This window comes from Callithrix jacchus, chromosome 8, assembly GCF_049354715.1.
Source record: "Callithrix jacchus isolate 240 chromosome 8, calJac240_pri, whole genome shotgun sequence".
Lineage (NCBI taxonomy): Eukaryota > Metazoa > Chordata > Mammalia > Primates > Cebidae > Callithrix > Callithrix jacchus.
This window is the reverse complement of record NC_133509.1, coordinates 65,047,997-65,061,020: the sequence shown is the minus strand read 5'-3', so window position 1 is coordinate 65,061,020 and position 13,024 is coordinate 65,047,997. Positions and strand designations below refer to the sequence as shown.

Genomic DNA, 13,024 nt, shown 5'->3' with positions numbered 1-13,024 from the left:
CTAGCTTTAAAAAATTATCTAGCAAAAAAATTATCTAACAAAACAAAAGATATTGAAGAGAAACATCTTTAAACAGTTAAGCTTTATTAACTAGAATTTCTAGTGAAGTACTATTTCCATGGTGATGGCACAGCTCATTCAAAATAAGTTAACTTGCTAACAAAATTACCGCTCCAAAAGTAGGAGAACATGTTATTACTGAAGTATTGATGGAATACTTAAAAGGAAACACAAAATAATAAAGGAATAAAAGATGTTAAGAATTCTGAGAAATAATTTAATAGCAAGGACATTTCCATTGTTTGCATAATAGCAAGGCAAATAAAGGTAATTTCAATCTTTGTAACATGGTAGAGTCTAATCTGTTTCCATTGATAGTCACATTTTCCTAACTTAAAAAATAGGACAATGGTGCCCCAAATCACTACATGTAAATAAATCCCATCAGGAATTGATAAAAACACGGAGAAGCCTTCAGTGGTCTCGTTTTCCTTTCCCAAGTTAGAGCACATCGGTAGAGCCAGAGAGGGTTAATGTTAACAAAATAATCTGGATAATATAAGCAATACCTATTTATGCAGACTTGAAATTCATAGGCAAAGAAAAGCAAAGTAAAATAAAAGTATCCTTTATTTTGGCAAGAATTTACTATCTCCTTAACTCTAAATGCTGTTACAGCAATCATTAAACAACTATTGATTCAACAGATGTTATTACTGATTTACATCTGGAGTAATTCTGGAGTCATAATACAAAGCCAGAGCTTTCATACTGAGGTGACACACCCACAAGACTCCTACTATCAAATTAACCAAAAAGAGAAATAAAATACAAGAGATAATCTATTTAAAACTAGGGAACACATATAAATACTTGTTGATAACAATGAGAATGAACAAAACTGAGGGATGTGAGGAAAAGGAAAGGAAACTACCCACTGGCTCCACCAACATCTTCCATGGCTTTGGCTTCTATCCTTACCCCACAGTAAAGAAATGTGTCATCAGTCACTTGAAGTTGAGCACACCTATACTGTCTCATCCTTGCACACAAAACTAGAGACAATTCTCATCCCCCAAAAAGAAATATTTTCTCTGGAGAAAATCTTCATCTTAGGAGTTAGACAGTTTGGGGAATAGAGGTGACACCAATGACAGAAGACATGATAAAGAAAAGTACACACAAATTCTCTAGAGCAGGCAAATATTCCTTTCTGTAAATCTCAGTTACATCTTTCATACTAAAGATTTTAATTATTAAATAAAAGCTATGAGTTTCATCACTTTTTGCCAAAGTCAGGTAAAAGACAAAATATGATCTTTAAAATATTAAATAGAAGATAGAATTATAAGGAGTAAGGATCCCTGTCTTCATAAGACAGACCAACAGACTAATACATCAGGGTTTCAATACTTATAATAGTTTCAATTAGATTCAGGTGAAATTAAAGCATTATGTAAAAAATTAGTTTTTCAAAGCTCATCCCTAAAAGTAATTTCCATGAGAGGAAATTTCAAAGATGAGGCACCTAAGCAAAATGGAATTTAAACTTATTTCTACTCTTCCAGAATGCTTCAGAACCAGTTTCTGTCCAACATTTGATAAAGTGGAGATAATGCCTCTAAAGACACAATTTACAGAACTTCCTAGAGACTATAATTCTATTTCTTATCGAGAAATCAGTTATGTACAACCATTAAATAATTTCCTACCCTCAAAGAGCATGGATAACTATGGAACTCAATGAGAAGAGATCAGAGCTTTAAGAGAATCACAAGTTACACATTAGATATTTTTTGACATCCATCACTCCACAACAGATACATATATATTAAGATGTATCTAGCTAAAATAATATAAATGTGTATTTATAATGGCACAGCTCTCCTGAGTGGCCAAAGAAACAAAATTCCCAGTCATGGTGATGATATATGGTTTTAATCCATCCAACAATTGAAATTCAAGTATTTTCTGTTTTATGCAACAGTCATCTGGTTTCTTTGGTTCACACAATCAAATGAAACTCAAGGAGAGCAAAGATTAAAACATATTTGTTACGATGAAACAGGAAGACTCAGCCCTCCACTGATGCTTCTAAATTGTGTGCAAAGTCAACAGTCACTAATGTAATTTTACAATTTCACAATACCACAACTTGTTATTAAAAAAATGGCTTATTTAATCTCAGAGAATGGGAAAACCAGAAGATGCTGTCTTTTTCACCATGGAAAATGTCTGAAAGCAAAACTATCCCAGTAGAAATAAACAGCCCTAGTATCCCAGACTGTGGTATCCAGTATTTGTCATGCAAAGGAACCAGGGGCTTTTTGAGAAATGGCTGCATCCAGATCTAAGGCAGAAAATGAACATGATTAGCTCAGGATATTTTTCATACCAGAAAGCAAAGAAGCTATCAAAGATTGATGGGGTCATGTCAAGAGGCTATCAAGGCCAACATGATAGGCCTAAAATGGGATAATTCAAGCATTAAAAGGCATGACTGTAATAGTGTAAAAACAACTCAAATATAAAAATCTGTTAGTTCATAAAACAAATGACTTAACTGATTGCCTCTGCAAATTACTAGGGTACTCACTAACTCTGAAAATTGACAAATGCAGGGAGATAAGCATTTGTCCTAAGTAGATAATAAAAAAAAGTTCTTTATATAAGCACATCAGCTAAAAAGATGGAGGAGGAATAACAGTATCAGAAAATCACCATTTGCTATCAGTAATTAAAATAAAGAGGGAATAATTATCAGTGACATTAAAACAGATAGAAGATTTATGGAGAACTCTGTAATAGATGAATCATGTTGACAACACCTGAACCCACTGAACTGATCAATCTGTTCACTACCATTAGGACAAACAGGTATCATGTACCTCCTGATGTAATAAAAAAGAAACTAAAGAACACTGCCAGCAAATTGGCCTTGACAACGAATTGAATGAAATCTCAATTTTCACGATCAATTAGTTTACAGGAAGTATTGAGGATACAAAAGGATATAATCAGCCAAATGCCAAAATGTAGGAAAATCTATAGAAAAATGACCACTTTCAGTCAAAAAATGGCAATTAAAAAGGAGTGAGGAGGGAATAACTGAGAGATTTAAGAGATATGTCAACTAATAAAATGTATAGATATATTTCTGGATTCCTATTTGAATAAGCCAACTATTAAGAAGCATCTTTGAAACAAATGAATACAGAATTGGTATATTATCAGGAAATTATCATTAATTTTGTTGGGTAAAATAAATTATAACTTTAAAAAACAGATACATGCTGAAGTATTCATGCTTGGATCATATAATACCAGGGAAGCTGAACAATGTAAATATGAGTTAGTTCATTACAGTATTTGCTGTATTTGTGTTATCTGAACTATTCCCTAGTAAAAATTTTATTCATAAAAAAATAATAAATACTATGACCAAGAAAAAAAATCTTTATTATTTTATGCCACTGAGGTTAGAGGGTTAGTTTAGACTGAGTAGCACAACCTGACCTATCTTAATCCAGAAGCCAGGGTATTCTTTACACCATCGGCAATGTATTTGGGAAGCTGGTTCAGTTACATTAAAGCAGAGCTGTTTACAATCCTAGGACTCATGAACTGGAATCCTCCCACCCCCAAGATACATTGCTGACAATATGCAAACATGTTTACCAGTCTTCATGTGATAATTTCAACTCATAAGTAATTCATTCAATCTCTAAATGTAGTAAAGAATTTGGGCCTTATGATTTAGAAGTACACTGTCCAATAAAGTTGCCAATAGTCACAGGAGGCTACTGAGCATCTTCAATGTGGTTAGTCTGAATTGAGATGTGATGTAAATGTATAATATATAATTTATAAAACTTAAATATAAGAAGAAAAAATATCTGATGTCTTAAATTGATTTGACTCTCGATTATATGATCCTATATTATTGATTATAATGTGGAAATGCAAATATTTTAAATATATCTGATTATATAAAATACCTTACATCTTTGTAAAATGTTCCATCATAAATATGGACAAAAGTTAACGCAACTAGAATATAAGGCAAAAGAAAAAAAATGGTAGCAGCTAAAGTTAGATCAGTGAATAGTACATACTCCTTTTCTCCCTTAGATTAAATAAAAATTCAATGCAAGTTCAGACACAGCAACAAATATGGAGATATACTGAAACAATGCTATTTTTAAAAAGTGAATGAAATCAGGGCAATCTTCTGAGCTTTTACATAGCCTACATACCTTCAGTAGACACTTCCTATCAAGTACAGTCAAGTGTGTATTTACTTGGATTAAATGAGTAAAAGTTTACATTACACTTTTGACTTTTAGGCAAATGCTTGAAATTAGGCTACATAGTGCTGACCAAGAGGTTTTGTGTTAATAAAGATTAGAGAAGATCAATAGAACATCAACCTTGAACTACATCTAGGCATCTGTTACATTGCAATCATACATCATTAAGGAAAGAGGTGCTCCTGAAATGCTTTTCTTATAACCCTTGCAAGGCATATTAGCTCACGCCTATAATCCAAGCACTCTGGGAAGCTGAGGTGGGTAGATCACCTGAGGTCAGGAGTTTGGGACCAGCCTGGCCAACATGGTGAAACCCTGCCTGTATTAAACATACAAAAATGAGCTGTGCGTGGTTGCACATGCCTGTAGTCCCAGCTACTCAGGAAGCTGAGGCAGGAGAATTGCTTGAACCTGGGAGACAGAGGTTGCAGTGAGTCGAGACTGCGCCACTGCACTCCAGCCTGGGAGACAGCGAGACTCTGTCTTGAAAAATAAATAAAAATAAAATGCTTCTCTTAAAACTTTTTAAAAATACATATTTATTTGGAAACCACTTTTTTCATTCTTGAGTGAAAAAAAGGGGTAAATTTTAATTAAAGTCCCTATGTATATAACTTCCAATTTAATGTTTCAAATAATAGGAGTCAGTGGCAGAAGGTAAAATGTACAAAAAAAGAATCTTAGATTTGAAAAAGTAAAGGCCAAGTAAAAGAAAGAGATGAAATAATGTCTATCCCTTTTGACTGAAGGCAATAGCTCTGCAGCTGAACAATCAAATCCACCTCTCCTGCAACCAAGATATAATAAAAAAAGAATGAAGGCTTCTAATTACTAATTTTGCTTCTTATATCCCAGTAAAAGGAGATGGGCACTACAGAGTTTCATTATTTTTATTTTTTTTACCATTAGAGTATATTTCCCATTTAAAATGAGAAAAAACATCTTTCTGACACAGAGGGAAGCTGTGTGAATTTTCATAGTTGTTTCTAAGGTCTAATATATAAACAATTATCAATGGTGCAGATTTTCAGGCAAAGACATTTAATATAAAAAGCAAACTATTTTCAGTTAACATTTACTATGCAGAACATTTACTCCATCTTGTGGAGGCAACAGGTATAATTAAGGGTTTTAAAAGCTCTGAAGACCTTCAAAAGTAGCAGGTTTAACAATCAACAAAAATTTGTGTGATCATAATTTATGACATCTCAGTTATAGTTTGTTCACAACCAGAAACTGTATTAAAATTAATAGAATTAAGTCACTTTAAGTTGTACAGTTAATGTTAACCAGCCTCTTCAAAGATTGCCAACTTTTTATGTAAAGATTAAACAAAAACAACTTTACCATCTACTTTCACCACCTTTAATTTTTAAAAGGATATTGTCACTTCAAATGGTAGGAAATAAAAATTAGTACAAAGGCTAGTATAAAAACGCATTTCAGGGTCCTTTTTATTCTCATCTCATTCTGAAACAGTGAAAACTGTATCAAGGATTAGTATTATCCTTGTTTGGTTTTAGAGAATCTCTGCCCTAAGTTATGTTTCCCAACTTTCTCTTCTGACAGTAGAGACCCAGTCTACTCTTTTTATGTTGCCATTATTTGTACGTGTCTTACTGCCTGTATTAAAGCACCCTGTACTTTAATTTCCTCCATCCAGGGGAGTCAAGAGGGAGCTCAGGGACTCTTAGAAAGTTCAAGAATTGGAAAGGATCCCTAGACAATTAGTTGCTCTAGATAGCCTTCACACCACCACTGGCAGGTGTGATGAAGTACCCATGATCTGTATGCTTATTAAGATGCTTGCCCGTTGCTCCCACCCAACAGTAAGGGTCCTACCAACCAAATATGATTTGAGACTACTGATAGTATCTTATTATGCCCATGAATCCCTGTACAGCTCTTTAACCTCCAACCCTACTCAGACCCCAACTCCTATTCTTACCCTACTCCCGAAATTCTGTTATCACTCTGGAACTCATACTCAGGCATCAGCAAAACCTCCTGTTCTGAACATTCTCTCTAAAATTTCCCCTGTCTTTCATTGCTCTTCCCCTTTCTTTCATTGCTTTAATTGAACTCCTACTGGTTAACCCTTGCAGTCTTCTCCAAAGGGAACCTCATTTTGTTTTTTTTCCTCTAATCTCTCACAGCTCATACCAATGGACCTGAGACTGGGATTAGTTTTCTTCCTTGCTGCTCCCAGACTCTTTACTTGCCCTCTTTCCTAAAACTACTCTAGCTTTGAAACTCATGTCATCAGCCTGTAACCATGGTTCTCAATCAGGCAATTTTGCTCCATTCTGCCACCTGGGGTATAACTGGTGATGTGTGAAGACATTCTAGTTGTCACAACCAACGGAGTTCTACTGGCACCTAGAGAGTCAAGGCCAGGAATGATGTTAAACATTGGACAACGCACAGGACAGCTCCCCCTACACCCCAATGAAGAACGATCCAGTCCAAAATGTCATTAATGCCAAGACTGAGAAATCCTGGTCTATACTGCTTCACTAATGCCATCTGCAGGACACTCATCTCCTGCATCATTAACTTTGTTCTTTTGATCATGTCCATTAGTACACAAGCATGTTATAATTTCCCTCATTTAAAAATACTGTCTGGGCACGGTAGCTCATGCTTGTAATCTCAGCACTTTGGGAGGCTGAGGTAGGCAGATCACCTGAGGTCAGGAGTTTGAGACCACCTTGGCCAACATGGCAAAGCCCTGTCTCTACTAAATCATTCCAAGCTACAAAAATCAGCAGGGTGGGGTGGCGCACATCTGTAATCCCAGCTACTTGGGAGGCTGAGGCAGAAGAATCACTTGGACCCAGGAGACGGAGGTTGCAGTGAGCCAATATCACACCACTGCACTCCAGACTGGGTGACAGCAAGACTTTGTCTCAAAAAAAAAAAAAAGTTAGGACCTCATATCCCCCTTCCAGAAATCCTCCCTTTTCTCGGCTCTACAGGAAAACTTCACTCTGTTACGTTTCTCTTTCCAATCTCTCTTAAACCCACTTGAGTCAGTGTTTTGTCCCTATACTATGAAAACTGTTTTTGCCAAAGTTCCTCATGACCTTGACATTGTCACAAGTAATGGTGACTTATTAGTCCTCAGTTACTCTCCATTTCCTTTTTGAAACACGTAATTCACTAGCTTCAAAAAAACAACACAGATCTAGTTCTCATCTCACTGGCTGCTCTTTATTCACCAACCTGACCTCTGAATGTTGAAGTGTCTCAGAGTTCAGTTCTCAGATCTCTTCTCTTTTCTATCTAAACTCATTCCCTTGGTGATCTCACCTTGTTTCTTGGCTTTAAATACCATCTATATATGGACTACCTCTAAATTTATTTCCCTAAACCTGACTTTTTTCCTGAACTCCAGACTTGTGTAACTACCTACGTAACATTTATATTTTCATATGTTAATCAGCACCTCACTTTACTGATTTTTTTTTTGAGACAGGGGTCTTTACTCTGTTACTTAGGCTGGACCACAGTGGTATGATCACAGTTCATTGTAGTCTCAACCTGCTGGGGATCAAGCGATCCTCCTACCTCAGTCTCCTGAGTAGGTGTGCCACCACACCTCACTAATTTTTACTTTTTGTAAAGATGGTGTTTCCTTATGTTGCCAGTCTGGTCTTGAACTCCAGGGCCCAAGTGATCCTCCCGCCTCCCAAAGTGCTGAGATTACAGGTATCGGCCACCAAGCCTGGCTGGCATCTCACATTTAACATATCCAAAACTAAACATCTGATCTTCCCTGGGGAAACTGCTGCTTCCATCCCACTAAACAACAACATCTTGCCATTTACAAAGGCTAAAACCTTGGAGCCATCTTTGATGAATTCTCTCTCTCCATCTAACTCCCACATCTAATCATCAGCAAATCCTCTACTCTAGAGTCAGTATAAAATCACAGCCCTCAACATTTCTGTCCTGGTATAAGCCACTATCATCTCAGCTAAGGTAACTGTAATAGCCTTCTAACCAATCTCCTTGTTATTCTTATATCCCCAAGGAGTCCATTTTCAATATAACGGCTAGAGTGACAGTCTTAAAATGAATACCAGAATCCCACGAGGTTCCCCATTTCCCTCCAATTAAAATCAATGTCCTTTCAATGTCCTTTATGTTGGGAACCAGACCAACCTCATATGTGGGTGCCCTTAGTCCCGTTGGCAATACGGGATTGAGAAAAGGAAACAAAGATAGAGACACAAGAGTAGAATTTAAAGCACAGGTCCAGGGGACAAACACAAGTGTGGAAAATGCCTTGGCCCGAGCTCTGGGCTCTAAACACTTTTATTATGTGCACAATCACATTGATCTTATGGGCATGGAAGGGGAGGGTAAAGGAGTAGGTAAGATAGCCAGTGTGGGGAGAGTACTTGAGATCTTTCTAAAACATGCTAAACCAGTGCTCCGAGCATTTAACAGCATTTGAGATCCTTCTAAGACATGCTAAACTAGTACTCTGAGTTTACCACCAATTGTTATCAGGGTGCGGCTATAACAGAAGTATAGCAGATGAGGAGCCACCTGGTCTGACCACACCCAATGCATCAAGGGGCTTTTATCTCCTGAGCATTGAGGACATAGAGCAATTAGAATCACTCCATATTCCAAGAACCCAGGCAGAGCCTGAGGTGTTCCATGATCTCTGCCCTGCAAGGCTTTTCTCCTCCTTGCCAGCTCCCATCTGCAAAGACCCTGCTGGATCTAGTGAGCAGAGGCCGCCTTCCCTTCTCAGAGATCTTTCCATAAGCTCTCTTTTCGAGGCCCTCATTCAGACTCCATGTTGAAAAGGCATTTGTGGGATCAGAGCAGTATTCCCTGCTGTGCAACCACCCTGAGGTGTTCCCCACTGTTACTACCATGCTTTCGGATGGTCTTTACCTTAGGCCTCCTCTTGCTGCTTGATTTCTAATTAACTGCACCAATAATATAGTTTAGCTCAGTACATAAACTTCAGTGTACTGTGAGCCAATCAAGCTTATAATTATTTAGGTAGAATTAACATAGGTCTCCCCTGACCATCTTGACCCACACTTTACTATCAAGATATGATTACATACTATAATCCCTAGAGTCCTATATTATATTGCTTCCTGGGTCCTATTTAAACTTTTATCCTGCTATTCTCTTCCTGCCTCACTTCACTGTGGTCATCTGGCTGCCTTGCCATTTTTCAAACATATCAGTCATCCTTCTGCTTATGTTCTTTTCCATATAGCTATATAATTCATGACCTTAGTTCCTGCAGATCTTTACTCAAATGTCACTTTATCAGTGAGGTCTTCCCTGTTTTTAAAATTTCACTCTTGTTCACTATTATCTACTTCACTGTCCTTCAGAAGCACTCCACCTTTTGAAATGCTGCAAGTTTTGTTTATTACTAGTTTTCCCTACTAGAATGTAAGGTCTAGAAAGACAGAAAGCTATTGTTTTTGTTACTACTGAGGTCAGGGTTTAGAAATTGTGTTAAAGCATAGGCACTCAAATATTGGTAGAACTGAATTCCTCCTCCCCAGCCTCTTACTTGATCTCCTAAAACCAGCTTCCATGTTGTACTACTCAGGCTTTAACTGAAGAGTCCCTTTGATTCTTCTTGCCTTCTCTACCGAATTAAAGTTGACTGCTATTACTTTGACACTCATCCTAGAGTCACGGCATAATTCTAAATCTGATTTATTTAAATAAACACTTTAAAGCTAATATCCAGATTTTAACGAAATACACCAAATCATCGATTGCATGTCTATCATTTCATTCATTCATTCATTCATTCATTTATTTAGTTTTCAGACTAGGTCTTGCTCTGTCACCCAGGCTGGGGTGCAGTGGCACAATCTTGGCTCACTGCAACCTCTGCCTCATGGGCTCAAGCAATTCTCAAGCCTAAGCCACCAGAGTAGTTGGGATTACAGGCGTGTGTTACCACACTCCACTAATTTTTGTACTTTTAGTAGAGATTGGGTTTTGCCATGTTGGCCAGGCTGGTCTCAAACTCCTGGCCTCATGTGAGCCACCTGCCTTGACCTTCCAAAGTGCTGGGATTACAGGACTGAGTCACTGCACTCAGCCTTTCATTTCCTGTTTATATGACATATCTTTACAATCATGATATGATTATACAGTATAATCCCTAGAGTCCTGAGCTAGGAGTTAGTAAACTAGAGTGTTAGTTTTAACAAAGCCAATAATTTGATTTCAAATATTTTAACTTCTATCTATCAAATAGAGACTATTCTGGCCCTATTACATAGTATCTCACAGAGAATTTGTGTACATATGTTCCTTTCATTGCCTTTGAAGATTGGGGCTGTTGTATTCACCTGTGTATGTCACATGCTAAACACAATATTTAGTAGCTAATTTATACAAGCATAAATACAAATTTTTGTTATGAGCATAAAATCAGATATGTGCAATTACTTCAGAAAACATATGGTGTAACATAAAAAAAAAATATATATTTTTAAGCCATGAAATGAGGTTTAATTGATTCCCAGAGAAAAGGGAGAAATTATAGCTTTTCACCTAAGGGAGAACACTTTTATTTACTTATTCAGTTTGAAAATTAAAAATTAAACAAGATAGTTCATTTTCTTCACTGTTTCCTTTTCCATCATGGCCAGAAATACCACTAGTTTATCCTATATAAAGATCATAAATGAAACTTTAAACTTCAGTGCATCACTATTTTCCAGCATCCAGGACCAGTACCATCACTTGTTTTGTTCACAGGTTTCAGTTCCATCGTTCTAATTTTTGTTTCTGTGGCCATGATGTTAATTTGAAATTAAGGGGAACACTGCATGTTACTATATTTCAGTAATAAGTGCTATATTTAGTCTCTTACCAGTACATCATGCACCAATGCTTGATATGTCCAAGTATGATGTAAAGGAGTTGCCAAATCTATGTTTCTGTCAACAAGGACTAATAAGGGCCTTTGGAAGCTGTAAATATATTTAAAAAAAATTATGTAACTCTTGATACCAGTGTATACAACTAAAATATTCTAATATTTTCCAGTATATGTCATTTTGATATGAATAACAGTATGCTAATATTGACAATTCATAATACTTTGTTTTTTAGTGTATGTGCTGTGGAAGCAAGCACCACAATACTCTGCTATTTGTTGAGACAGGGTCTTGCTCTGTCACCCAGGCTGGAGTGCAGTAGTGCAATCACAGCTAACTGCATCCTTGAACTCCTGGGCTCAACCAATACTCCCACCTCAGCTTCTGGAGTAGCTGGAACTACAAGCATGCACCACCACACCTGGTTAATTTTTAAATATTTTTATAGAGATAGGGGAGGCTGGCTTTTTAAAAACAAATTAAACATGGTCATGAAATTACAGTAATGCTTTGGATGACTTAGAGCTTGTGTATGATGCCAGATTATATATGTTACTTAGGAAACTTTTTGTTTTTGAGACTCTGTCACCCAGGTTGGACTGTAGTGGCACAATCACAGCTCACTACAGCCTTCACCTCCCATGCTCGAGTAATCTTCCCACCTCAGCCTCCCAATTAGCTGAGACTACAGGTGTGCACCACCACTCCCGGCCAATTTTAAAATTTTTCTGTAGAGACAGGGGGATCTAACTACATTGCCCAGTCTGGTCTTGGACTTCTAGGCTGAAGTGATCCTTCCACCTTGGCCTCCCAAAGTATTAAGATTATAGGCATGAGGTATCATGCCCGGCCAGGAAACTTTCTTAAAGGAAAAAAAAATCTATATAAATATTTCTATAGAATAATTTTTGTAGTTAGCAAAATAGTAACTTGCTTCGACTCAGATGTTTTTGACATTTTTGAAAAAGGCAATAAGGAATAGTTATTGTCAGCTTCAGGGAAAACAAAGAGAGTAGGAGCTTATAAATTTACACAAATATTTGACGGTTTCATAAATTACATTTTTTTTTTATAAACACAAACTCAAAAAAGCAGACCCTGAATAAGAGCCTCAAAAAAACTCTATACCACTATAATATACAAAATGAAAACATAATGCCATAATGGTACCTGATTATATTACTATTCCCTTAACAGAAAAGTCATATGACACACCTCATGTATGTTTAACTCCATTATTACAATTTAGATGTGAAATAAACTACCACCGAAAGCAAACTGAGGCACAAAGTTATTTGGTTACCATGTCTCTACAGAAGTTTTAGAGTCTGCTTTAGAGGCACTACACTTTTCAAAAGGCATCACTATCTGATTATATATTTCCTTTTGTAATAGTATTTTGTAAATCATTACACTCTTCTGGGTACAGGACAGTGGATTTTCTAACTGGACAAACTCTGGGATAAAAAGTCAGAGTGGCACCCTCATAATTTACTATGATCTATTACACCAGAGCTAGATGGAAAGTAAGGGAGGATGGCCTACTGCAGGGTTTCTTAATCCTAGGACTACTGACATTTGGGGCTGGATAATTCCTTATTATAGGGGGTTGTGGCATGCATTATAGGATATTTAGCAGCATCCTACAATGTACACTACAAGATTCTAGTAACACCTACCAGTTAAGACAATCAAATGTGTCTTCAGACAGTACCAAATGGCTATGGGAGGCAAAAACTGCCCTTAGTTGAAAATCACCAGCCTATGGTTAGATTCAAAAGTATTTAACGATAGTCAAGCAAGGTTGTGACTACTAATTAAAATAAT

General features: G+C 36.8%; 1 protein-coding gene across 16 annotated transcripts in view; it reads right to left on the bottom strand.

Moving 5' to 3' along the window:
* SCFD1 (sec1 family domain containing 1) overlaps positions 1 to 13,024 on the bottom strand; it is a 110,321-nt gene that overhangs the window by 67,186 nt on the left and 30,111 nt on the right. For all 16 annotated transcript variants that reach the window (XM_009005889.5, XM_078334643.1, XM_078334645.1 and 13 more), the window contains one exon: positions 11,191 to 11,290. In XM_009005889.5, the coding sequence (XP_009004137.1) occupies positions 11,191 to 11,290 (100 nt within the window). The remainder of the gene's footprint in view (positions 1 to 11,190; positions 11,291 to 13,024) is intronic.